At 39.2% G+C, this 19,008-nt stretch overlaps 1 protein-coding gene across 1 annotated transcript in view; it reads left to right on the top strand.

Moving 5' to 3' along the window:
• The first annotated feature begins 2,255 nt into the window (after nt 1–2,255).
• LOC131429722 (MLX-interacting protein) overlaps nt 2,256–19,008 on the top strand; it is a 147,126-nt gene continuing 130,373 nt past the window's right edge. The window contains exons 1-2 of the mRNA XM_058594042.1: nt 2,256–3,334; nt 3,408–4,140. Of these exons, the coding sequence (XP_058450025.1) occupies nt 3,638–4,140 (503 nt within the window). The 5' untranslated portion in view covers nt 2,256–3,334; nt 3,408–3,637. The remainder of the gene's footprint in view (nt 3,335–3,407; nt 4,141–19,008) is intronic.

The raw sequence follows: 19,008 nt of genomic DNA on the forward strand, positions 1-19,008 counted from the left end.
TTAAACTATATAAATCTATAAACAAATGACTGAGTTGTAAGCGTTCAAAATTAAATCAGTAAAAAGTTTATGAGCTAATTTTGCATTTTTTTATTGACGCCCAGCTCCGTGTTGTGAAAAGTAAGGCATTTTAGGTGGCGGTAGGCCAGAAGTAAGGAAATAATTTTACAAAACATGGGTTCGATTTTGTATTGCGTTGGAGGATGAGAAGTACACACAATTCTATATTTAGTTTTGGCAATATGTATTAAACCTGTATCCTTCAGGAAATCCACATGGACGTATACAAATCAGTCCATTACAGATAATTCTGTACGAATGATAACTCTGTTGATAAATCTCGGTTGATTTTCCAGAAGGCCGTAACAGCAAGTGACAGTTTCTCTTTGTTTACTTTCTCTTCTCTTCTATTAATTACCAAGCGGTTTACACGTTTATCACTTAACCGACGACACGACCTGCCACTCGTCTATCAAAACTGTATCGTAAATTTAACTACCCCTCAGTAACTGGAAATGTCAAATCGAGAACGCTAGTGAATTTTTTTAAACTGGCAGCACAAGTTGATATATTATTGATTTTGAATAACAGTAACCATAACCTTGGTTACTGCATATCGAAGGCAAGATGAATGTAAACAAAATAAGTTTCAGATCGGTTATTATATTACGGAACATTTTAATGGATTTATCTACCTCGAGCGGAATGTAAAAATTGAGGAGTATGAGTTATGTCTTTTATAATGCCAAGTTCAAAATTCAGTCTTAGGGACATTGGGATGAATAACTCACTGCTGACTTGAAACCGTTGTGTGATAACAGCTCAGCGCAAACCAACGAAGAAGACATGGAAATGACCGACAACGAGCCGAGCGAGGCTAGTGCTCTGCGGTACCTACATAACGTACGGTAGAATGATTTCTTTGTGGAATTCCACTAGTAATCCTTGAATAGTGGCCAACAAGGTGAAATACTGTTTCGACTGCTGCGCAATCAACCGACACAAAACAATTTTGATACCGGCATATTACACCGATACTACTGTAATGGTAATTGTTTCAAAACATACATATACCGGCCACAAGAGTGAGAAAAACTGCATCTTAGCAAGTTTTCCGTTACTGGAGGAAAGGTAAGATCAAATAGTGATTTTTTTCGGCTCTTTCTTTCGCGGCTCTCGAAAATGACAGTATGATAAAACTACGGAAGATCTACAGATGATATTGGGTGCAGGTAATTTAGTGACCATTTGTTATGAATCCTAACATCACGACAACAATTCTGTATCTCCCTATCCGATGACTTCGGATTCTGAGTATTTATAAATATAGTTTAACCAATAAATACATATTTATGATGTTTCATCCATAGTTTCGATTAAATTCCGAAAATCGAGTTAATTTAAATGCATTTATGCTTAATTTGGAAAAAGTTTAACACTAATAGAACTATTCCACCGCTTTCAAAACATGTTTATTTGTTTTGGGGTTCCTTGGTAACTAGTCCATAGCAACTTAACAGTTTTAATGTGCCTGGTCGTGTCGTCGACTGACTTAACTCTTTGCATAGAATGATGCTCGAAACGTTCGACTTCCAAACAGAACTGTGAAATCCAAGAAAATCTTTTTAGATCACATCACAATAATCGAAAGAGAGAGTGAACAAAGAGAAACTGTCACTTGCTGTTACGGCCTTCTGGAAAATCAACCGAGAAATGAAACAAAAATAAATACAGTCTAAATGACAGACTGGATGTTTTTGATAGGGTAACGTAGCGTTTGAATTGCCAGCCACAGCACAATCACTCCATTATCCATGATAACTGTCATAGATTCCACAGTGCGATCCGCCAAATCCTTCCTCCACCGAAATGAACAGAATCGGATGTGGGTACAATTTTCTATATTTCGACGTTACCTTTTAAGCCCTTGAAGAAAACTGTCCAGATTTTCAATTAGTGCCAAAAATTCGCCAGGCTGCGCGACAACCGTAGTAACTTAGTAGTGAAATCCCGATCTGAACTGGTCGTTTGTTTATGTTTACATGTTTGAATCCCGGCGCGCCATACTTAATTTCGTGAAAAAATTACCAAACAACCAAAAATGTCTTATCACGCCACCAGTGTATTTCACATCGTGGATAAATCGGTATACCTGGCAACGTTGATTCCTACCCTTCGTTCAGTTTGAAATTTTGACATTGTGGACTGCAATATGTGATGACAGCACTGACATGATCGTTGTTTTGCTGAGTTGTGCGTATTCGATGCACTTTTGTTCGAAGTGCATTTTGTTCTTATGGTCGTTCGTGGCTCAAAGCATCGGTCGTAGAACGCAGTTTATATTGGTTTTCGTGTGGTTAAAAGTAATTAAACATCACTCAGAGATCCTTATCAGGTTGAAATTAGTGTTTCGTCATATTGTATAGAGTATTTCGGTTGCTCATAAACATTTTTCTATGCCTTAAAAATCGGGTGAATTGTGTGTTTACGATTTTACATGGAGAAAATTCGGATTCCATCTGCTTAGTAGCGAGTGAGTGAGAAAAATGTTGGTTTCTATTATGCTGGTGGAAATAAACGGGATAGTGAATGTCGGAGGTGTGTGTGGCAAGTTTCTAAAAAAATAAATGCGATCGTTTTGACTTGTTTTGATCGGTCGGTAAAAGTAAGTGGCTTCGGTGATATAACGTCATCACCACTTTTCGCAATTGCATTTCTACACCGCAGTAGCAACCGGGGAAATTTTCTTTTCAATCAAGTTTTGCATCTATTGAGGTTTATTTTCTTCCATACCATCAAGTGGATAAACAAATCGTCAAGGTTACGACAAGTTCGGGAGTGCATAACTGGACAGGAAAGATTTCTAAAAATATCACCACGAACCTGTTCAACAGAAAAGCGGAAAATTATTAGATGTACTTTACCCACCGACTGAACTGAACGGTGCAGGAAAGCAACAATAACAAAAATATAATCTCGCAAAGCGAAAAGAAAGCAAATTGTTTTGGGAGACTCTTGACACTGGAGCATCCATTGTCAGTCGTAGATCAGCTGTGCTCGCGTACAGAACTATCTGGAAAGGTACTGAATTCGCGGAAAGTCGGGTGGTAGCTATGGCCAGAAGATCATCGTTCAGATATATAACATTCATTTTGACCTGCATGTGCAGCCGTTAATACCGAACCTACGTGTGTGGTTTCTGCTGCATTCAATATCATCCTACTAAAACATCAAACTCATCTTCATCTATCTTTCGGCGACGATCCATCTGAGTCCTTCAAAAATATCCCAAATAGAAATTCCGGAAGTAAATTATCATCGAGTATGGATAAAGGTATGCTCTTGAACTGTACGTTTATTCAGGAATGTAAATACTAATTTTACTTTTCGTTATTTTTCTCTGACAGCCTTTTCGTAATGTGATATAGTGTGATATAGCGCAAAATTATCAGCTAGCAGACAACTGAATAGCAGGCAATAAGAAGTATACACTCTTTTTTCCTAAATTCAGTATATACTCACTATTCCTGCTTGTTCGCGCGGTTTGAGCGTTGTGTTGTGTTGGAATCGTCTCAAGTGTGAATGTGTGTATTCGGTAATTTCCACTGTTGGTAATTTCTGACTGTGGTTAGTGTAGATGTCTCTGACGGATCACAGCCCGTTTTTAAACATGACTCCGGGAGGTACAAACAGAATGACGCGTGGTAAGCTGGGTTCGGCGCTAGGCGTTCCTGGTGCGGCCGGTAGCAGTGGTGGTATTTGCAGCGAGGAACGTAAGCGAACCGGTGAAACGATCCATTCCGGTCAGTTTATGGTTTCGCATTTTGAAACCGAAGGCCAGGAGGATGAGGATGATGATGATTTGGGAATGCAGGTCGTTGTGGAAGATGTGAAACCGGCTATAGTGGACACCGTGATTTCCAACATCATATCCAAACGAAATCCCTATCTGTCGATGGATACGACGGGGGGCAGCTCGAACACAATCGTTCCGATGCGTAGTGGTCCCAGCGGTACGGAGCTGATTCGTTACGCACAGAAACGGCAACCGCTGCAGTTGACTGGTCGCTACACCTGTTCCCAGGTCGAGATCGACACGGACTTGTCGACGGTGTTTAACACTCTCAACGTTACCTACACGTAAGTACGGATATGTTTACACTAAACACGATGGAGGTGTTTTTTTTTGGTTTGGTACATGCACTGTGTCACACAGGTGTAATTGCAGGAAACTGTTCAAACTTTCGTGATTAGGAGAAGATAGGTGCAATATAAAAATCGCCTCAACTTTCTTTTTCACAAATTCAGGAATTTCGAAACAATTGATTTGCGATCGACCAATTCCCGATTAATCGAATAGTTTAGCTGGAAACTCCCGTTTAGTAAACATGCTAAAATGACTATTTGCTCTTAGGGAAGTGTGCATTCAAAAATGCACAAATACCTTCAAAGAGCTGGACACTAATTTGTGACATCAATCTATGAATCACAACATCAACCATTATCAGCACAGTTCGCTTTGTGTGTCTATTCATGGTTAAAGCATGCACAAAGCTTTAGCTACTAATAGTTTCACTTACTTCACTACTTCGATCGATCAGAAAAATGATGCTCAATATTCTCTGTTATTAGCATTTGGTGCGAATTGAATTTCCATCGCATGGTTTTTATTTGTTATATAGCAAATTAATTGTGTGTTTCGTAATTTTTGCCATATTAGGCGAGCAGGACAGTACACGGTTTCGATCAAATTAGTGCTAATACATTTGCTTAGCTTCTGAGAGGTGATGTTTTATCAGATTGTCATTTAGTTATACACGAGCTGGTTTCTATTCGAATAAAGCAACAACTTATATCGAGCGTGTTACGTACATAAACTGCAGCAGTTACCTGGAACAGAATTTCACAAACGGAGGAAGATTTTTTCCTCTCTAATCTCGTCACAATCCAAATATATAACGGGTTCATCACCACGAATACATCTCTTGGAATTTAATTTGAAAGATATATTTCTAACTAACTGTGAATCCATTCATCGAATGGTTATCGATGCGTTGGAGATACGCATTGTTTGATCTGAGTGAATTTAATGCTATTCTTGAAAACAACAGCTTCGCACCACATTAGTGTTTGCTTCCGGAATTTTTTGCGGTAACCAAGAGTTGTTTTGGTTCTAACAGTCTTTTTCAACGCTACCTAAAACACTGACTGTCGTATTGAGACTTAAAACCACTGAGCAGAAAAACAGATTGAGAAGTTAGATGAATGGAAAAAGATACATCCAAATGTAGGATTCGAACCTGCGTTCTTATGCATTCCATGCATACGTTTTTACCATTTCTGCTACCCAGAGCTGTGGTATTCATTTGTGCATCTTATCAACCTGTTTTTCGGCTCAGTCATTGCAAAAACTTAACTTATTTGTTTCGATTTTACGTTGAACTAACTAACAATTGATAATTATTTTATGGCCAATTAGCCTTTCTTAAAACTACCAGAAAATCAGTCTTTCTCAAGAATTACTCAAATCGAGAGTGTGTTTCAAGAGTTATTGAAATAACATGTCAAGCGTCATTGTTTGTAAACAACTTACCGCCATTGTTGTGTGTTTGTTCGCTCTGGTAGTTTTTCTGATTATTTCGGAGTTTTTTGAGCGTTTTTCCCACTGCGTTATTGACGATTTCGACGAGATCCGGATTGTGTTTCGTGTCGTGTCGAGGCGAAGGACTTCGAAGTGTTTTTTCGATCCGTTTGGTCGCTGTTTGTGATTTGTTTGGAACGATAGTGCCGGCTACCGAAGATTTCGTTTTATATAGAAATCCAACTACTCACTCTATTTTTCCCGTTCGAGGCGCCATCTGAACCTCAGTGTCAGCATTGTGAGTTTTGTGCACGATGGCTAGTGCTTGTGATCGGTGTGCTAAAACCGTTAAATCAGATGATGATTTCATAGGGTGTTCGGGTTTTTGCAATCATGTAGTCCACATGAAGTGCGCAAAACTAAACAAGCCGTTTTTGAAAGTAATTGACGAGAACCCCAATTTGCTCTGGATTTGTGACGAATGTTGTAAATTGATAAAACTTGCTCGTTTTCGCAAGACAGTTTCCCCCATTGGGTGTGCTGTCTCAGCTATTGCTGAAAAAACTGAGTCAATATGTGCTGAGCTGAAAGCCGAAATAACAAAAAATAGCCAGCAAATATCTCGCCTGTCTCGCATCGTTTCTACTTCGTCATCGGTGCCAGCGAATCCAGTTTCTCGTCCGGCTGCTAAACGTCGTCGCGAAGAGGTATTTGAGACAAGCAGTTCATTGATGGGTGGGCGGAAACCAGCCGAAAACTGCAATATTGCAACGGTTCCGCTAGCTTCCCCTCTTGCATGGATCTACCTCTCTCGCTTTCATCCCAGCGTTAGTAAAGAGATGGTCGAAAAACTAACGAAAGATGGACTGAATTGCAATGACGAAATTTCGGTCATCCCGCTGGTGAAAAAAGGAATGGACGTCAACACCCTGAACTTTATCTCCTTCAAAGTTGGAATTCCTGCTAAGTATCGTGATGTTGCACTTAATCCTGACACATGGCCTCAAGGTGTCCTCTTTCGCGAGTTTGAGGACAACCGGAAGCAGGATGTCTGGTGTCCGCCTATCGATGTTTCTCCGCCTACTCCAGATAAGAATGACCGTAGTACGCCTGTGAGTATGGAACAGCAAGGTACATCTGGATCGCCTTTTTCCCTCTTGACAACACCAATGACGTTATGAGATTGCATGGAAATATACCGGGACGCACTGTTATAGGCATTTTGGAAGCTCCTGAACCCCTCACCACAGTCGAGCCATTGCAGCCAGCGTCCTCCAGCCGTCCTGGTCCTGTGTGTGGGTGTGATGAAGGAGTCTTCCAAACATTTCTCCACGGCAAGTATTGTCTTTTTTATTTGCATCCAAGTCCTGATCTTGCTCGCGCTTGTAGATGTCTACCCCTCGTTGGAAACCTCTTGCTGCCCAGCACCATTGATGCGCGTGATTTATCGTTTGAGGTTGGACTGGGACGCAACATAGTTAGCATCATGGAAGCCCCCGATACGTTCCCCACAGTCGAGCCACTGCCGCCAGCGATCGTCAGCCGTCCCGGTCCTGTGTGCGGAAACGAAAAGGGGGTCTTCCAAACCACCACAAATGGCAAGTACTCATCTGCATTGAACGGTTCTAGCACTGATCCGATCCCAGTTTCCAGCCTTCCATCGCAAGTCCGATCAAGTAACTCCAATCTGCAGATTTACTACCAAAACGTCGGTGGTATGAACTCATGTGTCGACGAGTATTTGTTAGCAAGTTCAGACGATTGTTTTGACATTATCGCTCTTACCGAAACTTGGCTCCGAGAAAACACGCTGTCTGTCCAGGGGTTTGGTGCCAGTTACGAAGTTTTTCGAACCGATCGCAGTACTCTTAACAGTCCCAAATCTACCGGAGGCGGGGTGCTCGTTGCGGTACATAGACGTTTCGAAGCGCAGTTGATCGAATCAACGCCTGGTAGTCGTGTCGAGCAATTGTGGATCAGTGTCAAGCTAGCCGAGTTCACACTCTTCCTCTGCGTGGTCTATCTTCCACCTGATCGATGTCGCGATCTTGCTCTAATCAATGCTCACTTAGAGTCCCTTCATGAAATTTTTTCAACTCACGCGCGTCCAATCGACGAAATTTTAATTGTTGGAGACTTCAATTTTCCCGGAATCAAATGGCAAGGAACTTCCGGTGGATTCTTTTTCGCTGATCCGACGCTTTCAACATTCCATGTTGGCATTACGACCTTGCTCGACGGTTATAGTGTGAACTTACTTCGCCAATCGAATCCTGTTGCCAACGAAAACGACCGAATGCTGGATCTATGCTTCTCGAGCAGAGCAGATGTTGCACCTATAATTAGTGCCTCACCGTTTCCTTTGGTCAAATCTGTTCGACATCACCCGCCACTTCATATTGTGCTCAACTCTAATCTTCCACCAGATGGCTACAACACGACCGACATCATCAGCTATAATTTTAATAAAGCTGACTACACTAAAATGACCGACTTTCTAATACATATTGACTGGGAGGAAATTCTCGACAATGATGATGTCAACGCTGCTGTACAAACGTTCTCTAACGTCATGAGCTACGCGATTGACTTCTTTGTACCAAAACGATCCAAACGGCTGTCCCTGCATCCACCATGGCAGACCACCGTAGTGAGACAACTGAAAACGACTAAAAGAGCCGTCCTAAAACGGTATTCAAAACATGGCGGATACACACTGCGTAATCAATATGTCCAGATCAATCAATTATATAAGAAAACTGTCAAGCGTTGTCATGTCAGCTACTTGAAAAATGTACAACGGAAATTGAAATCCAATCCGAAGTCATTTTGGAAACACGTGAACGAGCAAAGGAAGGAGTCTGAGTTACCTTCTATAATGAAGTTTGGAGAGTTTACTGGTTCGTGTAAGCGGGAAATCTGCCAGCTGTTTTCGGAAAAATTTTCTCGTGTCTTTACAAACGAAACTTTAAGCCCGCAACAAATTACACTCGCCGCGCTCAACGTTCCAGAATCTAATAATTCTTTAAATCTCATTCATATTGACGAGGATTCGATTCGGACGGCAATCGCTTGCATGAAGTCGTCTACCTCCTCTGGCCCTGACGGTTTACCGGCAGTTATATTGAAAAATTGCTCGACTGGTGTAATTGCTCCCCTTTGTCGACTATTTCGGATGTCACTCTCTAAAGAAGTTTTTCCCAACTTATGGAAATCTTCTTTTATGTTCCCAGTGTATAAGAAAGGTGACAAAAAAGACGTGAACAATTACCGTGGCATCACATCGCTTAGTGCAGTTCCTAAACTGTTTGAAAAGGTTATTCTGGCACCGATTTTCAACCACTGCAAGCAATATATTGTTGACACTCAACATGGTTTTATGCCCAAGCGCTCCACAACCACCAACCTATTGTCATTCATGTGCTACGTGACTGATGGTATGTCAAAAGGCTTACAAACAGACGCTATTTACACCGATCTCTCTGCTGCCTTTGATATAATAAATCACAATATAACAATTGCTAAATTGGAAAGACTTGGATTCGGCTCTAGCATCCTTCGGTGGCTGCAGTCATATCTTGTAGATCGTCGTTTAGCAGTGAAAATCGGCGATCACGTTTCCAATGAGTTTATCGCTTCGTCCGGAATTCCGCAGGGTAGTCATTTCGGGCCTTTAATATTTTTACTGTATTTCAACGACGTCAACTTTACTCTAGAGGGCCCTCGTCTATCGTTTGCCGATGACGTTAAGATCTACTATTACATTCGAAGCCCAGAAGATGCAGGTTTCCTTCAACGACAGTTGTTGAGCTTCGCCGAGTGGTGTAAAGTAAACCGTATGAAATTGAATCCTGACAAATGCTCGACCATCACATTCTCGAAGAAGAAAGAGCCATTTCATTTTGATTACTTTCTGGAAGGATCCCCGATAGTCAGAACGACGTGTGTTAAAGACCTTGGTGTCTTTCTCGATGAGCAACTGACATTCAAGCAACACATCAGCTATATCGTTTCTAAAGCTTCTCGCAACCTAGGATTTGTTATGAGGATGGCTAAACATTTTACAGACGTGCACTGTTTAAAATCTCTGTTTTGCTCGCTTGTTCGTTCATCCTTGGAGTACTGTTCTGTCGTTTGGAACCCTCACTACATAAACGGAGCTCATAGAATCGAATCGATACAACGCAGATTCATTCGCTTCGCCCTACGGCGCTTACCGTGGAACAATCCTCACCAACTACCAAGCTACGAAAGTCGCGGGTTATTAATCGGTCTCGATACACTACAAGTTCGTCGAGATGTGGCACGTGCTTCACTGATAGCGGATGTTTTGACCGATAGGATTGACTGCCCTGCTTTGCTCCGCGAAATTAATATCAACGTCCGACCCCGGGCTCTTCGCAACAGTGCATTTCTTCGACTTCCTTTACGACGAACTAACTACGGTGCTAACAATGCTATTATTGGCTTGCAGAGATCATTCAACCGCGTTTCATCAGGATTTGACTTCAATCTATCACGCAGTAGGATACTTGGAAATTTTTTATATATTACTAGAAATTATCATTAGGACCATATTGTGTCTGTTGATTATACCTAAATAAATAAATACAAGTGTGTCCAATTCTTCCATTTTGGGCAAAAAAAAAATCATCACACGGTAGCGCTCGCCATTCACAATAACGTTTCGCCTATCGTCGCCTTTGAAGAAGTACGGCCTGATGATGCCGCTGGCCCATTATTTACACCAAACAGTTACTTTTCTGGGATGCATAGGTAGCTCTTGCAATATTTCTGACTCGTCTTCACTTCAGATGCGGCAATTTTGCGGCGTATCCATTCAAGCAGAAATGAGCTTCATCGCTGAACACAATTTTTCGATAAATACTCTCTTAACCGAGCATCTATTTTGATAGTAAAATTCAATAATTTGCAAGCGTTGTTCGTTCGTAAGTCGATTAATGATAAAATTACTGATCAAACTTAACGAGTTTCACAATAACACAAAACATGGTTCATGCGTAATCTGTCAAAAACAGTGTTGCCAAAAAGATACCAGCAAAAAATTCACCTTTTAGTTTTTGCCTTAATATTCGGTGTCTAGTGTTCAGATTAATTTCAATGATTCGTAAAAACTTCTTATTTCTTTAACATTTTTGGAAGTTTTCGTATCTCCAAAATTCTGGTTTGGAAGGAAGTTAATCGATTAAACCTTGATATTAGATCATACTCGAACAATTACGTTGCTAAAAACGAACCCTGCCGAAAACTATTCATGCTTTTCAAGTACTCATAAACAATTGTATTGAAAATTGTATCTAATCTTCCTTTCGGATCACTCTATCCTGCTTTGCCCAAAGCCCCCGATTACAATGGTCTGTTGAATAAGTATTACAACGTTTATGAGCATACGATGCGCTATTTATGATGGAAGAGGAAATGTAGTTCAGTTGAATAGAATCAGTAGAACTAATGCGATGCATTCTTCGTGTAGGAAGGTGCATTGGTTTCATACTATTCTGCAAAACCTTAGTATAACATTTCTTTTGTGGAATTTGGCCCTCTATTTCAGCAAACTTCGCAGCCGATTCATAGTGTACACAACCATTTCATGGCTGATGTTACGATCCTACTGACACTAAGAATCCTTCCATACTATGCTGCAGTATTTCAAAATTGGCCTAACATAAGTTGCATATAATTATTTCATTGTGTAAGGGTCCTAAAACTTAGGACTAAAGCTTTTAATGAAATTGTACCAGCATTCATCCTTCGTCAAAACCAAGTAATAAGGATGCATGCTCATCGATGATGAAACCTACATCAAAAAGGATTTCGGACAGCTTTCTGGTCAAAAATTCTATATGCCGACAGCACGAGGAGAAAAACTGATGATTTGGCAAGTGATATGCAGCTGCGAAGTAAAGACCAAAGTGTTCGTGACGAATAAGACGATTAAGATGGATTCGAAGCTGTACAAGGAAGAATGCTTCAAAATCTTCGTATTACCATTGATTAAAGGTCCCGTGAAGTTTTGGGCAGATTTGACAAGTTGCAACTACAGCCGGGAAATCGTCCAGTGTTCCGACCCGTCGAGAGATTTTGGACTATAATGAAGCATAATCTTAAGAAAAGTGGAAAAACGTTTCACGGCAAAACTCGGGTGACCAAAATGTGGTACAAATGTGCCAAGGAAGTTGACTCCGGAGGTGTGCAGCGCTTGATGGGAGGAATCAAGAAAAAAGAGTTATTTGTACGTCAATTCTTTATAGAGATGCAGTTGATTTTATTATTCCGGATTCTTTTTTTGTCTCGATTATAGAGGTTTTAGCCTTAAGGTCATTCGCCTTTTCGGACCAGAAAAACTTTCTGAAACTATGTGCGGGGTTGGGAATCGACCCGGGAATCGACCCGGGAATCCCCTTCCGGATTCTAAATCTTTTTCAACACCACCCACTTCCCTACGCCTTTCCCCACAATTCGTTTTGGTAACGTTTTCCGTCCACCGGTTCCAGAAATTTGATAACAAACTACGGTTACTGGTCATAGTTTAGTTTTGACATACTTTTGTTATATTAATTGCAGGGTTGTTACGGTCGCGCGGATTTCGCGATTTTCGCGGATTTGGTGCGGTTTCTGCTAAGATTTTGATGCTATGGCGCGGATTTCGCGCGAATTTTAAAAAAACATCATTCCACAAAATTCTTTGCAAATTTTTGAAGCTTGTGAGTTTTATGAAACCCTAAAACATGAAAGATTATGCTAATTATGCTTTTCGATCTCGAGTGGTACAAGTTGCTATTTCAACATTTCGCACTCAAGGATATTGATGTCAGATGGAAGATATCGTCTCAATGATAATACATTCAATAATGCAAAGAACGTAATAAATGGAATGCGATTCTTCAATAATATGGTAACCAATTTTGTGTATGATAAAAATCGCATTCTTAAAGCAAAATTTACACGACATGCTTACGAATCAAAGTCTGACAATAAAAGAAACGACGAAGTTCTGGGATTCCAACCGTGGTGATAAGAAAGTGTTCTAATAGTTTGTTGGTTCCACTATCAAACATTTTCAATTGTTCTTTGCGTTCTGGAATTTCTCCTGAAATATGGAAGAAATCCTATGTTAACAAGGGTATAGTATCCAATTACCTTGGAATTGTTGCTTTGTGCGCTGTATCGAAGCTGTTTGAAATTATAGTTCTGGATTTTATAACACATAGTTGCTCTGACTACATATTAGAGACTCAGCTTGGATCCATGCCAAAGTTTTCAACTTCCCCTGCTGCGTTCGACGAATATCAATCATTACATAACGATCTCCAAGTTAAGTAGACTGGGATTAAACGGATCATGTTTTAATTGGCTTCGATCATATCTAACTGGTAACGAAATGATAGTGAAAATGTTAGCCTGTACACCTGTACATCTGGACTTACTCAAGGAAGTCACCTTGGACCATTCATAATTTTATTGTATCTCAACGATCTAAATTTTTCGATCAAGTGTATGAAACTATCGTTCGCCGATGACTTTCGTATTTCATATTTCAAAATGGTTTAAATGCCACTAAATGCTCCGTCTGTATTCAAGTTCGACTATAATATGCCACAAACTGTTCTCGAACGCGCATCGTCTGTTAAGGACCTGGGTGTTCTGGAAACCAAGTTAAACTTTAAAGAGCACATAGAGCTTTCAATTGTTACAATTTGACATTCGACGTCGTAGTTTTCCTATTTTTTTCTTCGAATTCCCTATGTTAGAGCTAATTATGGATATAACGAGCTCATTGCTAGCATGTGCCGCATATTTAACAAACGTTTCAATTCTTTCGACTTTCATTTATCACGTAATGTTATCAAGAAATCGTTTCTAATGTTACTGTCTCATTAGATTTAGTTACTATAGAAGCACTAGATTTAAGGAAATGTATCTTTCAGATGATTTTGATCTATTGATGCAAAAGATGAGGAGGTTTTATGCCTGCTGAAGAACAAGTTTAACAGAAACTAATTCCAGTGGGCTTTTACCTGATCCAAATAAAAGAATAAAAGATGAGAAGGAAAGGAAAGACATTCAGAGTATAATCTGACAACAGAAGAAGGCGTTATTATAATTGAAACTGAAATTAAAAAGAGTAAATCAGATCATTCTGATGTGGTCTACCTTAAAATTCTTCTTACCAAGAAGGAATTGTTTGCCGAGCAAAAAGATGTCGAATCAAAAAATATCTTCGATGAAATCTGTTTCACTTCTTTCAAAATCACAATAGTAAGCATTTTTATTTTTACTGTAACATTTGTCGTACATCAGAGAGTATTAATTAAGGATCAAGAGTAAACCAAGTTAACTTGTGTTGGTAATTCGTGTATTACGTACATTTTATTCAGTGCGATGATATATGCAGTGCAACGAGTTTATTAAAGTGACTTGCAGGATTGAGTTTCAATATTTTTTAACAATAATTTATTCTCAAATGAATGTTAAGCCTGACATTTTGTATGAAATATCAGTTTTCAATAATTTTTCACAAACGTTTGATGGGAAATTGCTTACATTTTATGAATGTAGATTTTAATTCCCTAATAAAAAGTTTGGCAACACTGCTTCAAAGCATTTGTATTAGATTGCGCTACACAAAATAAGCAAAACTAAATATTTTCTGTTACAAAAGTAGTTTCCGGAAAAATAAATAGTTTTACGACAACATGCCATTTTTATTGCCTTTCGCATGTTAAATTAAAGGTTTCTATTTTATGGGTTTACTTATAGAAGCTACGAAAAAAATTTCTGCAAGAGGAAATCCATATAGGAATGCGTTTGTTGCTAATCAAATGCGTCAGTGGAAGTAAGCTGAAACTGAGATAATTTTTCTCGAGCAGTTTTAAGGAAAACCGAAGAGTTCTAGACTAAGACACTTTTCTCGAATTGCGATTTTAAGCAGAATGAACTGATTGGTTTATTTTTCAACCATATGGATGATTTATTGATTAAAATCAGGAAAAGAAGCGCCGGAATTTGTTTTTACGCTCATATTGTTGACATTACTCATACGCTTGCAAAAAGTCTTGCTCCTTAACTAAGGGCATCGGAGAATGACAATGGAATCGTTTTCATGGGGTTTCTCGAAGTGACGTGCTGTATGCGGACTTATTTATTGTGTTCATATGACAAACTTATGCAGATTTTTAAATTATATTTAAGTGAATTTTCAAGTACTGCATAAAAATAGTTGTCTAACGCTTCACTCGAATATCGCGCGTTTTAGTTTTCGACTTCGCGCGAATTTCGCGCGTTTTAGTTTTCGACTTCGCGCGGATTTCGCGCGTTTTGATTTTGAAATTTTTCGTAACAACCCTGTAATTAAATACCGTGCAGCTTTCGATTGATATGGTTTTAAAACAGTCTTACTCAAACATAATATGCCAAACGTATAAACGCATATCATGCTATATAAAACAATGTATTAGACTGAAGTTTATAAATACTAATATGGTCATGAAAATCTATGACGCTATCATTAACTACCTTTAAATAAAACGGAACGTATTAAAAAAAATTTCAAAGTCGATATCAATAAAGCTTTCGCCCATTTATTATCGAGTTTAGTCGTTGACGAGCTCGATTGTTTTGGTTTCATAATGCCAAAATTTCTCGATAATCTAATACTTCTTCGAGTGAAGTCGAACGAAGGTCGATGATCGAGTTCGAATCGAGAACCATAATACGAAACATGATCGATTCGGTAATATTTTAGTCGAATCGAGATACGTAATGCCACCTCAGATTTGGTCGCGAACAGGTCTTACGGGGATAGAGAGGAAAAAAATTGTTACACAAGAACATCATTATCTCAATTGAAAATAGACGAATTTCAATAGTCTATAACTTGTTGGATTGGTATTCAATGTTTTGTTTTACAGATCAATTTTGTCTGATACTAGTTTGATCAAAATCGCTTCAGCCTTCTTTGAGATCTACGCCTCTATGTTCTTTCCTTTTATCCGTACTTCTGGTTAGTTGGGTTAGTTTGCGGAATCAGGAGACAGCCGAAGTTGCTGTAGGTTTTTACGGTCTTCAAATAGCCAGGTCTATGAAAGATAAAATGACCACGCTGAAAGAGTTTTCTGTGTATCTTTATTTTCCAGTGGTCCGTTCACGATTGATAACCGATCGGTGAATTTGGGTTATGAGAAACACTTTATATTTTTTTTATAATCTCCTACGAAATTCTGAAACCATGATGGTAATTTTAGGTCCCTAATTGTGGGATGACTCCGAAGTAGTTGTGAATCATTAGGAATGGTGGTCAACTTTAAACTGCCTATGGAACGAAGTTTAATGTTCTTGATGAGCAGACATACTTTCTTCACTCTAGCTTTCAGTCGATTGCACCTTCTATAGGTTACGACGAATCATATTGAGGTTTTTCAAACGCTGTGACACTTCTAGCCTGTCTCGTTCCACATTATAGTTGTCCGAAAACTCCGGGGGCAACTCATAGTGAGTTGTTAATTCGAGATCTTCGAAACAGCAAAAGTCATATGAGAAGCAATGATCCATCAATGATTTTATTTACGAAGTAGTTTGAAATACCTAAAAATCTGATGCAACAAATGCATCAAAGTTTCATCAGAATTATCCATCCAAGTGATGTAACGCAAATGCCAATACCTGTTTCGTTGTGAATATCGATGTGCAAGCATTTTCATAAATAGGAATGGCTTCTGTTTTTTTTTGTAACATTATTTAAACATAGTCAGATACAAGACCAAACTAAAATGGAATTATTTCAAAGCTAAATTTGCATACTACCCCGCGTTATTTAGTTTAGATCCTGACTTCGCACATACCGAAAGTTATGGGCGAAACATTCTCTTCTCATTCAACCCCCCCCTCTCCCACTATCGTCAGGTAGAGTTTGTTTTCATCTGATCATTCTTTAAAATTTTTAGTTTTCTCAAGTGTAATGGCTTATGCTGACGCGCGGTCAATATCCACCACGAGCAACAGCTCAAAATATTTTACCGACACAAACAACACAAACGCAATGTTGCTAAAAATATCCAATTAACCCTCTTCGCGCCGTAGTGCGAAAAAGTGAAATAAATTATGCTCATTGCTTCAAAAAGAAACCGAATATTATTGATTTTTGTTACTTTTCGCACCTTTTTTATCGTTTTTAATGTGGTTTTTGTTTCAATTTATTTACGTCACTTACTCAATATCGTCAGCATTTAGATTACAGTATCGTGTGATGAGAACTCTTAATTTGATACAAGTGCGTATCGGGAGTTAATTACGACAAACTGTCTGCATTCAAAACAATATAGCAGTCATGCCGATATTTAACACTGAAGTTAGGCAGTATTGCGCTTTGTGATAAGACAAGCCAATGACCAACACACACACACACTGAAAAGATCGGAACCTGCTCGAACTGGTTAAGTGACTCGCTCGCATTTACGCAAATCGTATCTGATCGGTAAAATATTGTAGTCAGCTTGTGTTGTCTGGTAAAGATGTGACTCCTGCTGGTGGTGATCTTGAAAACGCGCTCAATTTCTCCTCGGACCGATTGATTATTTCGATAAGATTAGCTATCTACTGCCATTTTGGGTACGACAGCTTAATTGAGCCGTGTTCATAGATACTAACAAAAAATTTGCTCGAAATAAAAGAAAGCAAAGGTACTTGAATTTATTAATTAATAAATTGATTCTGCTCAAAGACCGTACCATCGCAACTCCGAAAAGCCACATGATTATGCTCTATAGTAACATCCCATAATTCAGCCGGGTTCACGTAATTATTATTGTTATTACTTTTTTTTTGACGAAGAGATAAACTTTCTCGTCCGTATGGTTGGAGCTAGCTGCTGATAAGCTGACAGCTGCTATTCTGGATTTCTCTCTCTCAAAACACACGCGCGACTTCGATTCCGGCCCCTTTCCAGACGGTGATGTAATGACACGCACTGATCGAGTGATTGGCCGTTGGGTGAAGGACTTTTGCTCTGCACTTGAATCCCGCTGTTTCGTATCTCATGTTTGCCCTGCATACACAGCATAAGGTCACGGTGGAAAATTTGTGATTTATAGAACCAATCCGGCTTAGAATTTCTTGTATCAACAATGCAACAGTCATGCGTTGAACAGCGATGCTAGATTGTCACGGTATCAATTCCGGAGAGTTTTCATGGAAAAAATCTACGTCAAAACATACTCTCTCTGTAATCAAAGCATGCTGAATGCTAGTTTGGAGCTTGATATGTGTGTAGTTTGTACATAATAGTTGTCATCATATTGAAAAAGAAGAGTCATGAGATGGGAACTTGTGAGCACTTAGTTATCTCACCTCACGGCGTCCGAATGCTTAGAGGTTGATGCATTTTAAATTTTAATTTATTGTTGCTCCTGAACATTATTGTACTCAATGATTAATATTCTGGACATATTAGCTTTTGGTACATAATAAGGCACAGAATTTTACCTGACTATGATTTTTCGCGGTAATTTCCAAAATTGTTCACAGTTGTTCCAAAAATAAATGTCTTTAATTTACTTCCAGAACTTCAGATATCCTTACGAAATCAACCGCTTTCCGTCGAATTTATTTTAAACTTACTTGGAGTTCATTCAATTAGGTTTATGAGGAAACCATAGTAAGAATTGTGTGGAGCAAAACTCATAATTACATTTCATCTGAGGCTTTGAAGAACCTAAAACACTTCAAACGCGGTCATAGAGACACCGATGATGCAGAACCCAGTGGACGTCCAAATGAGGTGGTAACACAAGAAAACATTTGAAAAATCCACAAAATCGTTTTGAATGATCGAAAAGTGAAGTTGCGTGAGTTAGCTGACGTCGTAAAGATATCAACAGAGCGTGTTGGCTTTATATTGCATGAGCATTTGACTATGAGAAAGCTCTGTTCAAAGTGGGTTCCGCGTTTGCTCACTGTCGACCAAAAACGAGAACGTGTTAATGATTCTGATCAGTGTTTGGCAATGTTTAAACGTAACAAACCGAAATTTTTGCATCGATATGTGATAATGGATGAAACATGGATTCATCACTTCACTCCGGAATCAAAACGATCGTCATCTGAGTGAACCTCGTCCAAAGCGCTCGAAAGCGCAACAATCGGCTGGAAAGGTTATGGTCTCGATATTTCGGGATGTGCGTGGTGCAAAATTTATCGGCTATCTTGAGAAAGGAAATTTTATTAACAGTGAATATTATAAAGCGTTATTGAAGCGTTTGAAAGCTGACATTGCAAAGATACGACCGCATATGGAAAAGAAAAAAAAAATTGTTTCATCAAGACAACGCACTGTGACACAAGTCAATCAATCCAATGGCAAAACTACATGAATTGTGCTTCGAATTGCTCCCACATCCACCGTATTTGCC

Source organism: Malaya genurostris, chromosome 2, assembly GCF_030247185.1.
Source record: "Malaya genurostris strain Urasoe2022 chromosome 2, Malgen_1.1, whole genome shotgun sequence".
NCBI classification, from domain to species: Eukaryota; Metazoa; Arthropoda; class Insecta; order Diptera; family Culicidae; genus Malaya; species Malaya genurostris.